Source organism: Raphanus sativus, chromosome 5, assembly GCF_000801105.2.
Source record: "Raphanus sativus cultivar WK10039 chromosome 5, ASM80110v3, whole genome shotgun sequence".
Taxonomy (NCBI): domain Eukaryota; kingdom Viridiplantae; phylum Streptophyta; class Magnoliopsida; order Brassicales; family Brassicaceae; genus Raphanus; species Raphanus sativus.
In genome coordinates, this window is record NC_079515.1 from 35217074 (window position 1) to 35237194 (window position 20121).

The 20121-nt window shown below is 35.2% G+C and overlaps 6 protein-coding genes and 2 non-coding genes across 11 annotated transcripts; 2 read left to right on the forward strand and 6 right to left on the reverse strand.

Moving 5' to 3' along the window:
• The first annotated feature begins 1742 nt into the window (after window positions 1–1742).
• On the forward strand, window positions 1743–2742 carry LOC130512455 (proline-rich receptor-like protein kinase PERK1). The gene has a single exon (XM_057010470.1). It carries the CDS (start codon window positions 1961–1963, stop codon window positions 2510–2512), a length of 552 nt encoding a protein of 183 aa, XP_056866450.1. The 5' UTR covers window positions 1743–1960; the 3' UTR covers window positions 2513–2742.
• LOC108858837 (proline-rich receptor-like protein kinase PERK1) lies at window positions 2686–5276 on the forward strand (the record flags this gene model as incomplete). Its single annotated transcript, XM_056985876.1, has 7 exons — window positions 2686–2869; window positions 3103–3228; window positions 3456–3953; window positions 4037–4194; window positions 4314–4517; window positions 4619–4780; window positions 4845–5276. Coding segments are annotated over 7 exons (1653 nt in total), but the record flags the coding sequence as incomplete, so codon positions are not given.
• A 1709-nt stretch (window positions 5277–6985) lies between these two features.
• LOC108858836 (F-box protein At3g08750-like) lies at window positions 6986–8104 on the reverse strand. Its single transcript, XM_018632702.1, has one exon. The coding sequence runs from the start codon at window positions 8102–8104 to the stop codon at window positions 6986–6988; it is 1119 nt and encodes a 372-aa protein (XP_018488204.1).
• Window positions 8105–8975: 871 nt separating this feature from the next.
• Window positions 8976–10526, reverse strand: LOC108861766 (ABSCISIC ACID-INSENSITIVE 5-like protein 7). 3 transcript variants are annotated; one of them, XM_018635719.2, is made up of 3 exons: window positions 10006–10526; window positions 9514–9699; window positions 8976–9417 (listed from the first exon to the last, which is right to left on the reverse strand). In XM_018635719.2, exons 2-3 carry the CDS (start codon window positions 9662–9664, stop codon window positions 9008–9010), a joined length of 561 nt encoding a protein of 186 aa, XP_018491221.1. In that variant the 5' UTR covers window positions 9665–9699; window positions 10006–10526; the 3' UTR covers window positions 8976–9007. The 3 variants fall into 3 exon arrangements, with proteins under 3 accessions (XP_018491221.1, XP_018491219.1, XP_018491220.1); XM_018635717.2 differs by having other exon boundaries at window positions 8976–9699; XM_018635718.2 differs by having other exon boundaries at window positions 8976–9730.
• Window positions 10527–11196: 670 nt separating this feature from the next.
• LOC130512788 (uncharacterized) lies at window positions 11197–12835 on the reverse strand. 2 transcript variants are annotated; one of them, XM_057011114.1, is made up of 3 exons: window positions 12507–12835; window positions 11823–11932; window positions 11197–11716 (listed from the first exon to the last, which is right to left on the reverse strand). In XM_057011114.1, exons 1-3 carry the CDS (start codon window positions 12669–12671, stop codon window positions 11302–11304), a joined length of 690 nt encoding a protein of 229 aa, XP_056867094.1. In that variant the 5' UTR covers window positions 12672–12835; the 3' UTR covers window positions 11197–11301. The 2 variants fall into 2 exon arrangements, with proteins under 2 accessions (XP_056867094.1, XP_056867095.1); XM_057011115.1 differs by lacking the exon at window positions 12507–12835 and adding an exon at window positions 12194–12493.
• A 2363-nt stretch (window positions 12836–15198) lies between these two features.
• Window positions 15199–15292, reverse strand: LOC130495345 (small nucleolar RNA snR60/Z15/Z230/Z193/J17). The gene has a single exon (XR_008934616.1). It is a non-coding gene; the product is annotated as a small nucleolar RNA snR60/Z15/Z230/Z193/J17 (small nucleolar RNA).
• Window positions 15293–15486: 194 nt separating this feature from the next.
• LOC130495348 (small nucleolar RNA Z43) lies at window positions 15487–15589 on the reverse strand. The gene has a single exon (XR_008934619.1). It is a non-coding gene; the product is annotated as a small nucleolar RNA Z43 (small nucleolar RNA).
• Window positions 15590–17563: 1974 nt separating this feature from the next.
• Window positions 17564–19382, reverse strand: LOC108857153 (protein LIKE COV 1). Its single transcript, XM_018631095.2, has 7 exons — window positions 19071–19382; window positions 18803–18855; window positions 18622–18731; window positions 18363–18530; window positions 18182–18279; window positions 17985–18111; window positions 17564–17890 (listed from the first exon to the last, which is right to left on the reverse strand). The coding sequence occupies exons 1-7, from the start codon at window positions 19233–19235 to the stop codon at window positions 17787–17789; spliced, it is 825 nt and encodes a 274-aa protein (XP_018486597.2). The 5' UTR covers window positions 19236–19382; the 3' UTR covers window positions 17564–17786.
• Window positions 19383–20121: the final 739 nt, after the last annotated feature.

Genomic DNA, 20121 nt, shown 5'->3' on the forward strand with positions numbered 1-20121 from the left:
ACGTTAATTTGTAAAGTAATAATGTGACTTTGACCAAGTCCACAACTATTAGTATACTTTGCTTGGGCTTATAGTTTTTGTATTTGATTACAGATTTAATTTTAATTTCTAGCCCAGTTATCCAAAGTGAATATTTGTTAAATTTATATTTAATCAAACAAAACAAAAGCTTTATAAGTTTTTTATATCACTCACTTTAGACCTCCATTTTTTATTTAAAACAACTCCGATTTTGACTAACAGATACACTAAGTCATATTGTTTATGGTGACGATTACATCGAGCTCAAATTCCGGTGCTTCCGACAGACATCTTCGTCGAAAAACTCATCGAAAAATGCTCCACACCACTTAGTGAAAAACGAATTCCAACACTTAATCCTAGGTGATATGTTTGATAAGCATATGAAGGCCATATTACATATTCGTCAAGGTGAAAAGAAAAATGAATAATGTAAAATTGGTTTATTAAGTGAGCGTGTACACACAGAAGGACACTTTTCTCTTTGAGCGCAAGTGAAGTGAGCGTGTAAAACATGGTTTATTAATCTTTATATCAATAATATGAGATTGTATGATTCTATCTCTCGGGTGCAAATAGAATAGTTTATGTGACTAGAAAATGACTTCGTGTGTTAAAGATAAATAAAGTTCTAATTTCGTCTAGTACACGTCGTCATTAGCAAACTTCACCTGAAGTTTGTTATGCAAACTGCCAATTCATTTCACCAGTTTATTTTTGTGTTTTGTGTTGAAATCTTAATAAATGAAACAAGTATCAGATATTTCTTTTTACCAAAAAAAGTATCAGATATTTCTTTTCGAATTAGCCAACAATTTTTTCTTTTCTAAAGGAAATAAGCATCAGACAAATTTTTCCAATTTTTTTCCGACAAAAAAAAGTTTATTTTCGTTTTTGTTTTCTAAATAGTCTCAAAGATCAAAATGACCAAATTCGATTTTATTAAAGGTTTATGCCAATTATATCTTCATTTATAATTTTATTTATTTAATTATTTATTTAAATATATAAAAATAAACAAATATTAAAAATAAACAAATTTTTTTCTTTCAATAATATTTTTTGAACTTGTTTTTTTCCAAAAATAATTTCTCAATTTTTTTTTCAAAAATTGTTTTTGGAAACATTTATTTCTTAAAAAAGTTTAGAAAGATTTTCTTAGATGTGTATGATATCTTTCTAAATTTGTTAAAAAGTTGTGAATTTAGGAATGTTATCACAAATGTGAAGTTAGATTTTTTTGAATGCAACTTGAATGTATATTTAGGAAGATCTCTCTGAATATGCATAATATCTTTTGGAATTTGACTTATATGCATATTTAATAGATATAATACCTTTATACTTATCCAATAATATAGTTCAAATTCAGAAATAAATTATACACAAGGAATTTCTTTCTAAAATATTTTTTATTATTTAAATATTTTTATTTATCGTCTTTTGTCAGCTTATTTAATATATTGGTGAAAATAATATAGCTGCCATTTATCACTTTATAAAAATTTATTTTTGTTATTTTAGTTATTGTATACTAGGTTTTGAACAAAAACATGTTGCAAGACTATTTAAAACTATATATCATAAGTATTATAATTTCCAAAATATTTTTCAGATTAATCTACACAGGTGTTTAGAAAAAAGAAACATAGACTTCGGCATTATGAAAATTAATTAAGCTACGGAAAAATTAATTAAGATATGATTCTTATTTACAAATTTGTTGAATGAAAGCCTGCAAAACAGATTTATATGATAAGATAGATTTTTCAGAATAGTATAATATAGTAACGTGAAAAAAATAAACGACGCGGAGGGATTGCGTGGGACCCAATGACATCTCTGTTGTCCGAGAAATCATTCCCTACTCATTTAACTCCCTCCTGTCTCGGTGCAACAGATTCTCTCTTCCTTTGCCTTTATCAGCTCGAACCAAAAAATGTCCTCGAGGCCGTCTCCGGCGGCTACTTCGCCGCATTCTCTACCCAGAAATTCCACAACGAATCCTCCATCGCCGCCTTCTGCTCCTCATCGGTCTCCAACCACTCGTCCTCTTCTTCCTGAGCCGTCTCAGCCAGCACTTCCTCCTCATCCTAGTGGCCATCCATCTCCACGCTCAGGACCCTCTCGAACTCCACCTTCCCCGTCTCCGCTAGCACCTTCTCCTCATCCAAGAGGCCATCCCTCTCCACGCTCCGGACCCTCTCGAACTCCACCTTCCCCGTCTCCGCAAGCACCTCCTCCTCATCCTAGAGGCCATCTATCTCCACGCTCAGGACCCCATCGAACTCCACCTTCTCCTTCTTTTTCCAATGGAGTATCAACAGGAGTGGTAGTTGGACTCGCCATCGGTGGAGTCATTCTGCTTGTGATACTCATTCTGTTTTGTCTCCTTCGTAAAAAGTGTGGCAACGCGCGTTCCAACCAAAAGAGACGAAGAATAGACGATGAAGCTGCTTACTATCTTCCTCCTCCTCCTCCTCCTGGTTAAAAAATAATCAAAATTAAATTTTGAATTAACATTGCATGATAATTGTATTTTTTTAACGCTTTGTTGCATGCTAATTGTTTAATTTCAGTTTTTTTTTGTCTAAAATAATTTCAGATTTTGTCGGAAAGATCTGAATTTGTTAAAAAAAGTTTCAATTTTTTTTTTAATTTAAAAATGTTGCAATCTTTTTTTGTTGCAAGTTTTTTAGAACGTTCTTATGTTTTTCAGCTAGAACATTTTACGGTGGGCAGCAACAACCACCATCAGATCATGGTGTGACGTCACTGCTACCACCACCACTACCTAAGCGTCCATCTCCACCTCCTCGGTCTCCTCCTCCTCCTCCTGGTCCCAAAGGTTAAAAAAAATCAAAATTAAATTTTGAATTAACATTGCATGCTAATTGTATTTTTTTTAACGCTTTGTTGCAAGCTAATTGTTTAATTTCAGTTTTTTTTTGTCTAAAATAATGTCAGATTTTATCGGAAAGATCCGAAATTGTTAAAAAAAAATTCAATTTTTTTTTTAATTTAAAAATGTTGCAATCTTTTTTTGTTGCAAGTTTTTTAGAACGTTCTTGTGTTTCTCAGCTGGAGCACCTTACGGTGGGCAGCAACAACCACCGTCAGATCATGGTGTGACGTCACTGCTACCACCACCACTACCTAAGCGTCCATCTCCACATCCTTGGTCTCCTCCTCCTCCTGGTCCCAAAGGTTAAAAAAAATCAAAATTAAATTTTGAATTAACATTGCATGCTAATTGTTTTCTAACGCTTGGTTGTATGCTAATTGTTTTATTTCAGTTTTTTTGTCGAAAATAATTTCAGATTTTGTTGGAAAGATCTGAATTTGTTAAAAAAAAATTCAAACTTTTTTTAAATTTAAAAATGTTGCAATCTTTTTTTGTTGCAAATTTTTTAGAACATTCTTGTGTTTCTCAGCTGGAGCACCTTACGGTGGGCAGCAACAACCACCGTCGGATCATGGTGTGACGTCACTGCTACCACCACCACCACCTAAGCCTCCATCTCCACCTCCTCTGCCTCCACCACCGCCTTTCATCAGCAGCAGCCGCCGCTCTGAGTACTATGATCTTCCTCCACCATCTCCAGTCCTTGTGTCAGGCTTCTCCAAAAGCACCTTCACGTACGAGGAGCTAGCAATAGCCACCAATGGCTTCTCTGAGCCTAATTTGTTAGGACAAGGCAGGTTCGGTTACGTGCACAAAGGTGTATTACCTAGTGGGAAAGTAGTTGCTGTGAAACATTTGAAAGTTGGGAGTGGTCAGAGAGAAAGAGAGTACCAGACAGAGGTTGAGATCATTAGCAGGGTTCACCACAGGCATTTGGCGTCTCTTGTCGGTTATTGCATGGCCGGTGCCAAAAGATTGCTTGTCTATGAGTATGTTCCTAACAACAATCTCGAGTTTCACCTCCATGGTAAGCCAAAAATACTAATCTCTTAATATGTATTTTTTTTTAATTACATTGTGCCAAAATAATTAGTGAGTGATGGTTTAAAGGGAAGGGACGGCCTACATTGGACTGGAGTACGAGACTGAAGATTGCTCTCGGATCTGCTAAAGGACTTTCGTATCTTCATGAAGATTGTATTCCTAAGATCATTCACCGTGATATCAAGGCGGCAAACATACTGATGGATTTCAAATTTGAAGCTAAGGTTATGATTTTTTAAAAATTTATTATTATTATTATTATTATTTTTAAGCTAAGGTTATGATCTATCTTTTTTATTTGATATATGTTTGGTTACTGAAGCTCTGTGATGTTATCTTTCAGGTAGCTGACTTTGGTCTTGCAAAGATTGCTTCTGATACAAACACTCATGTTTCTAGACGTGTGATGGGGACCTTTGGGTACGTGGCTCCTGAATACGCTGCAAGTGGGGACCTCACTGAGAAGTCTGACGTTTTCTCATTTGGTGTTGTGCTTTTGGAGCTCATAACAGGGCGTCCACCTGTTGATGACAGCTTAGTTGACTGGGTACTTACTATGACTTGCAAATAGTCTAAACTTTTTTTTTCTTCCAAATTTGACTGTTGAGTAAATTAAAGCTAATGTTATTATGTGAATAATGGAAACAGGCACGCCCGTTGCTTAACAAAGCATCTGAGGAAGGAGAGTTTGAGGGTTTGGTCGATACGAAGATGAATAATGAGTATGACATAGAGGAGATGGCTCGTATGGTTGTTTGTGCTGCGGCTTGTGTTCGCCATTCAGCTTTCCGCAGACCTCGCATGAGCCAGGTAACACTTACTTCTCAAGTCTGGTTTCTAAAATAGTGTCTAATGGAGTGAATGTCATGAGCAGATTGTGCGTGCGTTAGAGGGGAACGTATCACTTTCAGATATTAACGAAGGGATGAGACCGGGCCACAGCAATGTATGCAGCTCATATGGAGGAAGCACTGATTATGACTCGAGCCGGTACACTGATGTCATGAAGAAGATTAGGAAAGTGGAACTTGGAACTCAAGGGTACAACATGAGCGGGGAGTACAGTACTTCAAGCAGTGAGTATGGACTGTACCCGTCTTGTTCGAGCAGTGAGGGGGAAACCACGCGCGAAATGGAGACGGGGGAGATTAAAAGAACCGGTCAAGGTTGTAGTACCCCCTCCTTTAAACCATAGAGGATTGTTTTTTTTTTTTTAAGAACTCTCTTATATATATATTTTTTAACTGTAATAGAAGAAGTTGCCTTAGTCTAATTGAACCACAAGTTTCAAATTGTTTTTCTTCTACCTCCTTCTTTAGAAGTTGTGTGATGAGTTGAATATTATTGGGGTATAAAGCTGAAATCTTGTGGTATCTCGTTTCATGAATTACTTGTTTATTTGGCCTAGTTCGGTTAAGTTCCAACAATTTGTTCTCTAATACATCTACACAAACTATTGAAAAACTAAAGTATACATATAATGCATTGTGACATTTCACAGAAACCAAATTTTCAAAATGATGTCCCAATCATCATTAAGAATGTTATATGATATCTTGACGTTTTTCCTTGACACTATTCCTGCTATAGTTTTGTGATACATTATCGAGAGTCAGATTTTTGGATCAAATAAAGTCATACTCGCTCCGATATGAATGGAACAGTATTATTTGATCTCGATGATCTCTAGTTCGAAAGGGACTAATAGAAAAATGAAAACATGGAAATTCATCACAGATACTTGGGACTTTCCTCGCTCGAGGTCAGCATTTCCACAGCATCAAAACCAATTCCTAAACCTTTGAACGTGTTGTTGATTATTTATGGCCTCCTTCATGTTTATTGTGGGATCCACTAAACCGTGATGGCACTAAGGGCTAGGCTCCTGTTGTGACCTCTCAACCTTCTGGTGCTCCAGACACTGGAATAGGAAACATAAGTTGAGACACCTTGAAACACTTGCAGTTATTGATTATACAAGTTGAACAATCAAAGAGTGGAAACAGAGCAGCTGTGTCTTTTTTCATTGTGTGCCTCTCCATGAGCCTAAGGAATTGCAAGTGTGATCTCTGTCAATCATCCCTGTGGGCTCTTCAAGGTTATCAGAAGAGATGTTACATAGTTGATCAATTGAATCATGGCTTTAACATATAGCACATTCAAGATCCAACTTGCCACTGATTAGATTCTTAACATCCAGATTATAGAATTAAGTGTAGTGTATTTTGAAGCATATCATATAGGTGGATGGTACCAGGAATGATGATGATAAGAACTCATCCAGAGTTTCAATAAAAAGGAAGAAAATAGAGAAATTAAGCTTAATACAAGTACACAGTTGATTGATATATTGAGTATGCATGTTCACCTAATAGAGGTTTACTCATCATTTGTTTCATAAGATTTGTCTTTTGCAGTGGAATTGGACCAAAAGCTATTGTCATTTAGACCAAATCTATGGTTTCTCTTCATTTTTTTCTTTGGATGTGACCCAACGAGACGTTTTTTTTTTTTTTTAATATTGGATAACTGTTTATTAATTTGTATAGATCTCACAGGAGGGGCTTGTTGATTTCCTTGGGTCTTTGGTATAAAATTCTCGACGAGTTCACATTTTACTTTTGTTTCATTATCTGGTAATCTAACGGTGAGATCATCAACACTTAGGTAAAAACAAAGAACGTCCTATGTGAACCAAAGTTTTAAGAACTTCAAACGGAGAAAACTCATAGTAGTTTAAGTTACGAAAATTCAAAAAGTAATTTTAAAGACGGATCATGCAAGAGTAACAGATACTTCGCTTTGTTTTAAGTATGACTACATGCTGATGAAATGGATAATCCAAGCAATATAGACACGTTAATTGTTTTTAAGTATGATCACAAACTCATATGATCAGAAACTACTAAAAAAAAAGTAAAACATCAAAGGTAGAGTTAGAGGAACATAATAAGATAACAGCATGAATGAAAATCTAGCAGAGAGCAACCCTCTTTAATGCCTACCTTCACCCTCTTACTCTGGAACCGGAACCAGACTTGGAACAAATACATAACAAAGCTTACGAACGTGACGCTCATCACACAGTCTCTGTCGTCCTGTCTCAACTAGTTTCTTGACCCCATCCCCACCTATTTCATAAAGGTTGACGTAAATATTTTCATCTTGGTGATCTTTTTTCTCATACCATAACATGATCCTATTGGTCTTGTGGACGCAATATATTGGAGAACTGGAACCGGATACGAATATCGAGAGACCTGGGGGAAACACATTAAAATACTTGGTCCGAGTAACAATCTCATAAGTCAAATTAAAATACTTGCTCCACGAAACAATCTCATCAGTCACCTTGTTTGTAATCCACACCTGAATCATCTTCTCATCTTTATGTTCAGATAACAAAGAAAGCCTATCTCCTCCGAAACCTGATCCGAGTGGCGAATGCCAATCACCATTTGCAAAGGGAACACAACATGTCTCTCTGAATACCTCTTTGGAGAAATCAAAACATTGGATGAAGATTTCAATTTCGGAGTTATCCGTGTCCCTACCAGCATACCAATACATGTTTCCATTCATAGATATGTGGCAATTATACCATGTATACCAATAATACGCACACGAATAGTCAATACTTCTCCAGAGTTGAGACTTGAACTCATATATCTCAATGCCTTCCCTATTAAACCTCAAGATCTTGTAATTGTCACGGGATACATTGTCGTATCCAAAACCGTAGGTACCAGGCCGGCATTGACTCGAGGGTTTGATCCATTTGACTTGCCTCAAAAACGGATTCCAAACTGCAAGATTGTTGTCTTCACTATCAAATTGGCATAGCAATAATCCGTCGCAGTGAATCATTAAAAAAATATCGCATGGACCTTGTAGACATGAAAGGTCTAGGGTCTCAAGATTGATGAATTGAAAAGACTTATGATCATGGACTCGGATGAATCCTTCCCGGGAGAGATTCAAGTGTTCGTAGATGAATCTCTTGTCTCTTAAAAGAGCATACCATTGTTTGCACGTGGACTTGAATCGTACCAAAGATGCGACGGGGACTCTGTAAAGTATGTTTTCTACCAATTCAAAAGGCAGCAACGACCCTGAAGGGATTGACGAAGCCATGGAGAAAATCAGAAAACTAGGTTACAAAAAGAGTCACCTTTTATATACTTTACAGACAGAAAAGATAAAAAAAAAAAAAAAACAAAAAGGTGACCTTTTATATGTTTTTTTTTTTGAAACTGATCTTTTATATGTTTTAAGAAGTGTTATTCAGTCATTACTTTTACTAGATGGTTTGTCCGCACTACGCGCGGAAAATAGAGTTTTTTTTTTTTAGGTTTAGAATCTTTTATGAAATTTAATAATTTATTTTAGATGTTCAAATGAGTTTTCGATGTTGAAATTGTAAAAGGAATAATAGGTGGTTGAAATTTGGAAGTTACTTTTTTAAAGAGTTCAAATGAGAAGATGGCGGAAGAACCCTTATGTTTTCTCTTTTGTGAATAAGTTTATGTAGGAGATCACTATTTAAATATTGAGCTAAAATTTGTGAAATAAACATAAGTGTTGTTTACAAAGATAGAACGAACGAAAACAATACCTAAAATGAGAACAATTTATTCGTTTTGTTAGTGTTTGACGTATTATAGTCAATTTAATAATCTATTTATTTATTATAATAAATTTTCTACAATTATAATAAGTAAAACTATTTTAAATACTTCCTGCTCTGAAAAAGGTTCTAAAAAAGTTGGATGTGTTAAATACACTGAGAATGCTATGAAATCTTTTATGAAATTTAATAATTTGTTTGAGATGTTCAAATGATTTTTTGATGTTGAAATTGTAAAAGGAATAGAAGGTTGTTGAAGTTAGAAGTTTTTTTATTCTGTGGACCTGATTTTTTTTTTTGGAAATATGTATTTCATTCTCAATGAACCATAAGATATCTAAATAAGTAGTGCATAAAAAGTAGAAGTAGGAAACACCATGTTTGAAAAGCTCAGAATCAAATTATTATTATTATTTGTAACATTTGTAACAAAGGCTTTTGCTACTTGTCCTTGGAGACGTTGCTGCTGCAACAGTCACCCCGCCTCCTCCAAAACTTCCCAATCCATTATTACTATTATTATTGTTGCTAGCAAATGCTAGGTTTGTTTGTTTAGGAAAAATAGTTTGAGGCAACCGCTGGTGCTGATGCTGCTGTGGATGTGGCTGCTGTCTTGGCTGCAACTGCTGTTGTGGCTGTTGTTGAAACTGCTGTTGTGTCTGCTGCTGAATTGTACCATTGAACAAACATATCCAGACCTCATCAACAGTCTTCTGACTAATCGTTCTAGGCAACGTCAGAGAGCCTTGCCTCTGGAGAGCGATACCACCACCACCCGGTTGAGCTACCGCTGTAGAAGCAGCAGCAGCAGCAGCAGCAGCTGAAAAAGAAGAATTCATGGTCATGGCCTGAGCTTCGTCAGTAGTCCGTATGCTCTTCAGGAGTTCATCCATGTTCATCGACCCAAAATCTTTACCTGGTCCACCTAGTGTGCTCTGAAGCTCATCAAAGGTTAGTGAGTACTGTCTCGCCAAGGGATAAGCATTATCTGTTGGTTTCATCTGGTTGCTTCTTTCCCCTCCACCACCACCACCTCCTATGCTGTTGAAATTGATGTGAGTTCCCATACTGCTTGTGTTCTCACTTCTTCAAAGTTCCCATACTAAATAAGCATCATTTGTAACAAAAATAATCTACTGAAAGTGAGATCAAGAATAACAACCGAAGAAACCAATCTTACTAACAAATATAAATTCAGAAGCACAAAACAATTAATAGGTTATACTGAAAGCAAGACCAATAACAGCACTCGGAGGAACTGATCTAATAGACAAATATGAAATCAGAAACACAAAAAAAAAATACATCAAGAATAAACTCCTAGAATATATCTAAACCAAAAATTAAAAAATTAAAAAAAAAACGATTCTAAACAAAAAATAGAGGGAAGCTAAAGAGGTCGACAAACCTCTTCGTCGATCAAGAGCATTTCTTGTCCAATCAAGGTTTTCGTGTATGGATTTCGAGCCTCCCAGAAGTGAATCAGACGAAACATCAATTCGGCTTCGACTGGTCCGAGTGAGACGTCTCTGAAGAACATCAGTTGGTTCGCATGCGCGGAGGAGAGAGCGGTAACAGTGTTTGGATTCATCGGATTGGTGGACGAACCAGCAGTCGCAGAGGAGGTGACGGTATTCTTGCTGTTTTTGCAGTCGCCGGAGACGGATGATTTGCCGGAGGATTCCATCGGGATGAATTTTGACAGTATTCTCAACTTGGATGGAGAGATGAGATAGGGAAGGAGTTTATATATAGTGAAAAAACACAGAAGAAGGCGAAAGGATCCATTGAATGAGTGATAGAGTTCAATCTAGGATTCATTACAGCAGTTAGTGGTGATATACTGGTCGAAACGGATCGGAAAGGTACGCTAGGGTTACGATATTGGGAGAGAACATAATGTGGCGAAGAAGACTTTGTTTTCATCGACATGGGTCTACAATAATGTTTTGAAATCCAAAATAGACGCCCAATATAGTAGAAACAAAAGGGAAAGCCCAAAACTAATGTTACAGTAAATGACGTGGATTAATGTTTTATTCCTATTGGACGATTTTCCATGCCTACGTGGATGCAGTAAGAATGCTTCTTTTGTTCCTTTTAGTATAGTTCTGATGATTATATTAGATTCTATAAATTTTACAACCTATCAAATTCTATAAAATTAATTTCATTTTGTTTAAATTATAAATATGTACAATATATTTTAGTTTTTAGAGAAATACTTCAAATTTAATTAAAAAGCACCAGATTTAAGAACTCAAAATTTATGAGGCTTGATTTACAAATATGCATTAAAAAGGCATAATATTTGAATGTAACTGAATAACAGTAGATTTTAAAATTTATGATAAACGATTTAAAATTCAATAATAGTAGATTTTTAAAACATAATTTAGAATCATTTAATTGAATAACATCAGATATATTGTTGAAATAATTCATCATTGAATAACGCCCCTATAATACAAAGTCAAATTGTATATTACTTGTCGCATTATAAGTTTGTATGGGTGTGGCTAGATTAAAGCTGGAGCGGCCTTAGCTCATTTCTAGTCTTCTTAGAACTCAACCATTTATCCATTCACAAAAGAACAAATTCTTTAAAAACGAAACAATATTTGATTAAAAATCGCCTATTACACTCTGTTCTGTTTTCCTTCAAAGTTGTTATGACATGTAAAAAAAAAAGCGAAAATGATCTTCATACTCCACCAGTGCCACCTCGTTCTTTAAGCGTTAGAAACGAAGTAGAAAACCATTGCTTCCAAGCTGCATCCTTCTGTTGGTCGACCCACGAGAGAAAAGCGCTGTCTACAAGGCAAAAGATGTTGACGTAAAGCAGCTGGTACTGCACGGGAACGTATCTGAAGTTAGCGATCTGAAGAAGCGGCCATGCTCCGCCTTCGAGAGCAAGAGCCGGTAGAAAGTCTCGCTTGAGTCCTTCTTTCACTTGAGACGTGTTCTTCCCCGTGGCGTATCCCATGTAGGTGAAGAAAACAAGCAGATCAAAGGGGCCAAAGATAAGACCGTCCATTGCAACTTTGGCTGCCACGAAACGTGTTGACTTTGGTACGTATCGAAGCTTCAGTTTTATGAATTTATCAAGGCCTTCGTACCTGTGAAACCCGCAAGTGTAACAGTTTTGCTGGATTAGGTGAGAGGCAAACATGAGGGATTTATATAGGTAAATGATGATAATGATAAGAAGAAGGGGAAAGAAACCAGAAGTGGCCAACAGGACCGACAAAACCAAGTCCAAACATGCTTGTGATAGCTACTCGCTTCCAGTTGAGCTTGAAATCTGCATCTGCCTCTGCGTCTTTATTTGTGTCCTGTCATGCGAAAGGAAGATTAGTGCTGTTGATTAGCATAGTCTGGATACTTGGCCAAAAATCAGAGTAATATATAACAAAACCGTAAATATGATATTTTTTTTTTTTGCATTTACCAAACTATATAGCATTACCATAGACCTTAGAGACAAATGGGAATAGAAGGTTGTGGGCCGAAATCACTATGAAAAAGTACCAAATGAATCTGGTGGTTTATTGAATTCTAAGGGGGTTGTTTTGCAGCAAGTTGAAAAAAAGCACCTCACTATTCCATAGAAGCAAGCAATAGTTCATCCATCACAGCTGCTAATCCATGAACTTATGTTTAACAATAAACGAAAAAGGTGAATTGTGATGAAAATGTTGTTGACATGAATCCATAGAAACATTTCTATCACCATATATAAGACCTTCTCTACTCAATTAAATACAGTTTTGCAAACAGAAAAAAATGATTATTAGGTAATGTTTGAATCCATAGGATCTCAGCAAACAAAGTAATTGCAAGAAATGTTACTAATTAAGAAATGAAGAATCGGAGAGAATCGTGTTCAATCGAGTGAATGAGACTAACAGTGAGACGAAGAAGAGGAGGAGGAGGAGGAGGTTTGGCAGTGGAATGAGTGATGTATTGAGCGGTGACGTCTCCGAATCCCCAAAGAAAACCGGAGCTTATCACCTGAGTTTTCAACGGATGAACGCTCAGGCATCGCTGGTACCATCTCCACACTTTCAACATTTATTATTATCGATTGCGATTGGTGACCGGATAACCACCGCCGCCGCGGGAGAGAAGCGACTTTTTTTGTTTTAAGCTCTTCTTCTTCCTCAACGTCTTCTTCTCTTTAATCCTCCTCTCTTCATTCTTTCTTTTGCTCTCGACTCGAACACTCTGAACCGAAACCTCTTTGCGTGGGTAAGAAATATTATCATACTTATTAAATGGGCTTCGGCCCATCAATGTAAAACTCTTTAGCAAACAGAGTTTTTGTAATCGACGAGTTTTTTTATAGCTGGGAACAATGAGTTTCTTTTTCTTTTTTTTACGGCTCTTTGAATAGAATTTGCTTCTATCAAATTACAAGTTTTTGTAATCAGAATTTCATTATTCTGAGAATGATAATTACACTTTTAGCCAAAAAAAAAGTAAAACCATCCAACAGTCGCTTAAACATGGCTGTTCATCTTCAAACCAAGGAAAAGAAAATGATGAAATTTTAAGGGATAAAGGAGTATAAATCTTTAATAGAATTCTCAAATCGCTTGATGAGTTACCGTTGTTGACAAACACACTAAATAAAAGTTATATACGGCCAACTAAAGCTTGTCTATCCAAATATATAAGAAAAAGTTATTTTGAAAAGAAAACACTATATTCTGATTAGCTATATAATTTGACAATGTAAACAGTATTATTATTATACAATAAACTATATCAAACTTAGAAACTAAATTTATTTGATTAAAGAAAAGAGATCCACAAATTCAATACAATAATAAAAAAAAATTAGCTATTATGGATTAGAACTTAGAAGATGCGGATTTAAGTCTTAGTAGAAAAACAATTATGGAATTATGTGAAAACAATAAACAAAATTTAGATGAATTAAAACGATAGAAATCAGAAAGAGAGTGAGAGTGAGAGTGAATAGAAACAGAAGAAGAGAAAAATGTATCGTCTTCTCAATTTGCATAAGAAAATACAGATTTTGTTCACTCATATTCTACAAACCAGTTATATGTGTTTGATTTAATGTCTTAGGTTAACCTACAGTCAGTTTGTATATAAATGAATCAAACATTTCTTTCTTATCTTAGTGTTTAAAAGTGAAGCTAACATTTACCAGGGGGTTAGATGCTGCGAGTTTTACTCAAATATTATTTGCTGATGCTAGATGTTTAATCATCATAAACTTTTGATTATTGGTTTGTATATACTCATATGTTTTGCAATTTTTATGTTTTTTTCTTTGTATGTCTAAGATGGGAAAGTTGAATTATGGTTGTCATTACAATAACTTCAATAGTAAGTAAGCTTTTGTGTTGAGTTTTATATTTCAATCCGCGCTGCGATGAAAGCGTGGCGGCAAACAACTCCTAAGCGTCACAACGTAGTGATTATGGTTGGCGATATCATTTGTATGATGTTGTTTGGTTATTCCAGTTAATAGTATCGGACAGCTTAAAGAACAAAACAAATGTAATATTTGGTGACGAGTCTATATATTTCAGGATGCGTAGATTGCTTGATAATGATATCAAGTTTCTCTATGGATGTGAAGTACCCACCCACGGTTGAAACACTTTGTCAAGTTCAAAACTAATTTTTTATTTTCTTGGCATGTCCAAACCAGTTTCTTTGAAATGGCCAAACCAGTTTCTTGTTTTTTTTTTCCTCATTTAGCTAAATTTCATATTTTCCTCGCTCATTTAACCAAATTTCAGCATGGGAATAACTTTCTTGTAGTTTGTTAGTATGTTGTTGTATTTGAGGTGTAGTAGCTTGAAGACATATATGGAAAAAATGTTATGTATCACACAAAAAAGTACTACAGGAAGAGTAGTACATGGTGGCTTTGTTAGAGTTTGTGTGATCAAATTTGTTCTTTCCGTTTGGATGACAAAAGTTATTGTGTCACTGTGCATTAAGTGATAACAACTTAGTGAGTGTTAGAAGATTAGTTTAAATTCTAGAGGACTTAGATTGATCCTAATAAATCAGTTTGTTGTCCCCATAGAAACTGGACTGTATATCAATACAGAATAAGGATAAGTACACAAGTCGCAGGTTTGATGACCATTTGTTAAAAAGTTTTGTCTAGAATCTAGATATTAGATGGTGGCTTTGTTAGAGTTCATGTGATCAAATTTGTTTTTGTGGAATGCCTACGTGCTTTATTTGGTGTTTGTATGATAATTTTTATGTGCGACTATGCATTAAGTTCTGACAACTACGAGTGTGTGTTAGAAGATTAGTTTAGATTCGAGAGGAGTTAGATTGATCCTAATAAATCAGTTTGTTGTCCCCATAAAAACTCGACTGTATATCAATACAAAATAAGGATAAGTACACACGTCGTAGGTTTGATGACCATTTGTTAAAATGTTTTGTCTAGAATCGATATTACAAAACTTTTATACGAAACAAACTGAAACCCAAGCGTCTAATGTTGATTCAACCAACACATAATTAGAAGATTGATACATTTTGTCTTCGAAACATTTATAAAGTAATAAAATTGGAACTTGATGTGAAACAGAGGAAGGGTGGTCATCAGATAGGAGCGAAAGACTATGCTGAATAGATGTAATCATGTAAGTTCATCTGAACTATGCGTTTTCAATCCTCACTTGACCCTTTCCAAACAAAACATAATCGATCAAAACAGATTCAAACCAAACAAAATCGATTTTTGACTTTAGTAAATAACAAACATATCGGCCTCATAGAGAAGATTAGATTTTATCAACAAGGATTAATTCAGACATATGCTTGTCAAAATCATTTAAATCATCGGCTAATAATAATTAAAAGAAGAAATTGAGAAAATCAGGGACTCAGAATATGGGTGGTGATATAACAGAATGGTCGTCAAATAGGTTTTTTTACAGCCTATGTTACGACGAACGAGACCTTAATATCAATCGTCACTGTCCACAAACCAAGAAAATCAATAGAGAGCAAAGTAGTAACAAGGCAAAGATCGAAAAATAATCCTAAGAAAACTTGACACTGATTGTTAAGCTGAACTTTCTTATGCTTTTTATACAGACAACAATTTGAGAGCTAGGGTTTTTGAGTAACAAACAACTTGTTGTTCTTAAAAGGTTTCTTTAAACTACACGCTGTAAGTTAATAAACATGAACGCTGTTTAGTGTCTCTAATCGCACCTCCAACAAAATAGATATGGCTTGGGCCCATTGGCCCGGTTTGGCTAATTAACCTATTTCATTAATATCAAATATACAAATTATTGCATTATTTACTACTCCCTCTGTTTTTTAAAAATACATATTTTAGACTTTTCACACATATTAAGAAATCACATTAAAAATGCATTGATTTTTGTGAATAACAATTTTCCATAATCTTTAACCAATAAAAATCCAATAAACACAATTAATTTTCTTGAAGTTAACAGATTTTCATTAAATAATACATTAAAAAAGTAAAAAATGTATCTTTTTAAAACAAATTTTTTTCCTAAAACATGAATCTTTAAAAAACAGAGGGAGTAATAAGTAATAACAATTAAACTAATAATTGAATTTGTTCATTAAATTGTTATTTAGATAACTTTTTGTTACAAAGTATACACAAGTTGAATATAATAAGTTGATGAGCACATCATAAGTCATTGTTCATCATCATAGTTGTATGCATTGAATTTGTAACTGATATAAATTCAAAATTAGTATTTTATTGGATAATCTGATTTATATATATGTTCATCAACCTGGCTGAACCTTATTTAAATTTTGGGTAATTCGATAGTTAGTTTAGTTTCTTGGATAGTTGGATGAACAAATTCCACTTAATTAGTACAAGAAAAAAACTCTCTCCAAGTTCTTCAAATATTAAATATGATAATTCCAAAATTCATATATAAGAGAAAAAGATAAAAAAATAAAAAACGTAATAATCAACAAGACTAGATAAAATTAAAGAAAAACAAGGAAGAAACTAACAAGAAGCCTAAAGAGATACGACTCGATCCCAACGAAGAAGCTTTTGACATAGTAGCATCCCAAGCGTACGCCATCGTAGACCAACGATAGATTCCGTCTTCTCTAGCTTCCCAGTGTTCGCCAGTTCGAACATCAAACACTTGGTGATGCTTGAAATCATGTCCTTGCCATAGATGACACCAGTTATCATTGATTTCGTAAAGTCTCATGAAATATTCTTCATAACGAAGTTTGTAAAGCAAATTGTAAGCTCCTCCGGGATGCACCCTATGGTATCCCATATCTTCTTTCGCGGATTTGCAGTGGACTATGAGATCCTTTTGGTTAGGCAGGGAGTTTCTGATCAACACGTTTCCCGTGTCGGACAAGGCTGTGTTACTCATCATCATGATGACAGTAAGGACGAAAACGAAACGGAGAAGCCATAGTCGATTCATCGAATGCTTTTTTGGTTTTTAACTAATGCTTGTCAAATAATATATAACTAGATTTTGACCCGCACGCCCGTGCGGGTGTATATTTTTTAACTAATGCTTGTCAAATAATATATAAAGTGTATAAGTCATAGTCCTACTAGTTATAGGAAACACCAAACATTATCTCAGTTTAGGATATTTAGTTTTTCCTTCTTTTCCGGTAGCAAATTAATGATAATTCTAAAAACTATTATAAGAGGGAGATCACCAAGGAATATATATGCATCACGCGAGAGAATATATATCTACAAAATATGTGTATTTAATATGTGTTTATTATATGTTTTAAAAATAGCTTACAAAGTATCATTTTAAACAAAACAAACATATCTAGATCAGAGCTCCAGCTGAACTCCAACTCCAATCTTCAATATCATGGCCCACTGATTAACAATGAACCCTGAGACCGTATTGGCTATGCAAGAAGGTTTCTGATCATCTAACAGAAGGCTTTGCAATATCATGGACCTAAATGAATTATATCATACAGATTACTTGAGAGTAGGAAAAGCTAGTATATAGACACAGATGGAGTTAGTCTGGAGAACAAACCACTTATAGAACACGATTGCTTTTCTAATGCTTGAACATCACATATGAAATTAACTGAATCCAAAAGAAAAAGACATTGAGAAAGAAAAGATTTGAGAATCTGTTTGTTTTCTTTTTGTGCAAAGGACTAAAATCTTCAGCTTCTGTCAACTCTACTACTTCTACTTCTTTCTGGAGCCATTCTCATATCAAGTGTTGACAGAACTTGCGGCATTGACATTCCTCCTGACACTACGATCTCTGTAGATAAAAAAGAAATTACACTCCAAAGATCAGAACACAACAAACAGTACTCAACATTTTAAACAATGAAATCAATTGATCTATTCCTCACCTATGCCTTCCCTTACAGAGAGGTTTGGTCTGATGACATCCTTTGTACTTACAAGGAATACATCCCCAATGTAAAGGTGATTTGTAGGCACATATACACAGCAAAGCTCCTCTTCATCTGTGTAAGTCTGCAATGATTTTGAATACATTTAGAACCATCTTTCTAGAAACAAGGTTTAAGAGTTTCTTGTAACAGACCTGGAGAACAAGGGTGGATGTGATGAACCCAATCGCGTATTCACCAATACGTGGATGCCTTATAATGGCGACTTCTTTGAAAGCCTGAGTGTTTTGATCTGGAACATAATTAAGGATGAGAAGTCAAAGCAGTTATATATATATAATCAAGACTCCCACAAAAAAAAAAACAGAACAATACCTGGTGAAATGGCAGTACTGATTTGCTTGGAGGCATTGTAGATGTGGCGAACGAAGGGCATGCGCTTGATAAACCACTCTCCCAAGTTGAGAACGGAAGTCCCCAACCACGAAGACATGAACACTCCGACCAAGAAGATGAACGTAATAGAGGTGATAAACCCAAGTCCTGGAAATAAAAAGCAACATCAACCATTTTGTCCTCAGCTTGTAGAGAGCTATACGAAGGAAGAAAGGACCAATAGGGAAGCAGCTCTCACCAAAGATGTCGATGCCGAGTTGAGCATAGATAGGGGAGAAGAAACCATCAACGAAATGAATGAACCACCACGTCACATAGAAAGTGATGGCCATTGGAAGCAGGATAACACTGGAAAAAAACGATTTTAAGGAGTCAGAACAAGCAAGAAAGGAAACGAGAAAAAGAGCGTTGCCCCTTACCATCCAGTCATGAACTTCTTAGATGCCCAGCTTCTTATCAGCTTGTAAAACGTCTAAAAGATCAAACATTTCTCAGTCAGTAAAAAAAAATCCATCAAAAATATTGAAATATCTCAAAACAGATCCTTTTATACAAAATCTACAATCTCGACAACGCAATTGAAGATTGGGGCAGTAATAATCCCAACAAAACACCAGATAGAAATCGCAATCGAAACCCTAAATCGGCAGCACAAACCCTAAGGAAGAGGGATAATGTGATAATAACCTCCTGACCAGCGTGATGAGAGGAGGATGAGGAAGGAGAGGGTTTAGGAGTAGAAGAAGAAGAAGAATCGTGATCATCATCTTGGGGGGAGTGAGCGACTGGGATCAGAAGCTCCCGATCTCTGTTAGCCATCGCGATCCCCGGTTTCGCGTCGCCCATATACATACAGTGACGAAGAGAAGGATTCGAAACCCCTCCTACCAGCACTCTGCAATAGAGAGAAAGGAAGGAAGAAAGGGTCAAAGGTTCAACTATTTAGGAAATTTCCCTCAGCTGATTCTCTCTAGAGGAACAATCTGTTTCTGAAATTTGTTATTAATAATTTAATTTAATTTGATTTTTTTGTATAAACTTCTAATTATATGTGTTTTTTTGTAAATATAATGATATATGTCTCCATATCTATGCCTCTGATGACAAACTTTATTATAAAAAGGATGCGGGATGTACCTACTTATTTTAGTTATCAGTATCAGAAAGGAAAGCTAATTATTTAATTATCAATAATTCATTTTCGATATTTATTTTGACTATCCTTTTAGATATTTTTAAGTAAATGGTGGTGTCATTGTTATAAATTTGTATATATGTTTGGATGACGGTATCTCACATGCATAATTGACTTATTTGTTGAACACAACTGCGATGAAAACAGCAATGAAAATTCTTCTAATCACTCACCTTCACATGGACAATGCGTTATCAACAACATGAAAACTTCCAATCATTCACCCTCACATGGATAATGTGTAACACCCTTAACATTTTGGATATTTTAGGATATATAATGGTTTACTCGATATTATATACATTTTAGGATAAATATTGTGTAATCAAACCTTTGCTAGAGTCTCTCATATCAGACTCTTTTTATTTTTCTCATGTTTTTCTTCATTTTTGAATTTAGGAGAAACTACAATTTGGCTTGCGTCTTGTCAGGTCGAAGCTAGAAGCTCCCTCCTCCTCAAAAAGTCCAAAAGCTTTAGTAGAAATGGTAAAATCTTGCTAAGAAAAGAGTGAGAACCACGAGCTTCAATTCAAACCTTGTGGG

What these genes read in the sequence shown, in the direction of transcription:
- LOC130512788 (XM_057011114.1), bottom strand. Translation starts at nt 12,671, where the DNA reads ATGTTGAAAGTGTGGAGATGGTACCAGCGATGCCTGAGCGTTCATCCG. An exon ending in CTCCTCTTCTTCGTCTCACT is followed by an intron (nt 11,933 to 12,506) that starts GTTAGTCTCATT and finishes TTCGCATGACAG; the next exon opens with GACACAAATAAAGACGCAGA. An exon ending in GGTCCTGTTGGCCACTTCTG is followed by an intron (nt 11,717 to 11,822) that starts GTTTCTTTCCCC and finishes CGGGTTTCACAG; the next exon opens with GTACGAAGGCCTTGATAAAT.
- LOC108861766 (XM_018635717.2), bottom strand. Translation starts at nt 9,664, where the DNA reads ATGGGAACTCACATCAATTTCAACAGCATAGGAGGTGGTGGTGGTGGA.
- LOC130512455 (XM_057010470.1), top strand. Translation starts at nt 1,961, where the DNA reads ATGTCCTCGAGGCCGTCTCCGGCGGCTACTTCGCCGCATTCTCTACCC.
- LOC108857153 (XM_018631095.2), bottom strand. Translation starts at nt 19,235, where the DNA reads ATGTATATGGGCGACGCGAAACCGGGGATCGCGATGGCTAACAGAGAT. An exon ending in AAGAAGTTCATGACTGGATG is followed by an intron (nt 18,732 to 18,802) that starts GTAAGGGGCAAC and finishes GTTTTTTTCCAG; the next exon opens with TGTTATCCTGCTTCCAATGG. An exon ending in CAGTACTGCCATTTCACCAG is followed by an intron (nt 18,280 to 18,362) that starts GTATTGTTCTGT and finishes ATTATGTTCCAG; the next exon opens with ATCAAAACACTCAGGCTTTC.
- LOC108858836 (XM_018632702.1), bottom strand. Translation starts at nt 8,104, where the DNA reads ATGGCTTCGTCAATCCCTTCAGGGTCGTTGCTGCCTTTTGAATTGGTA.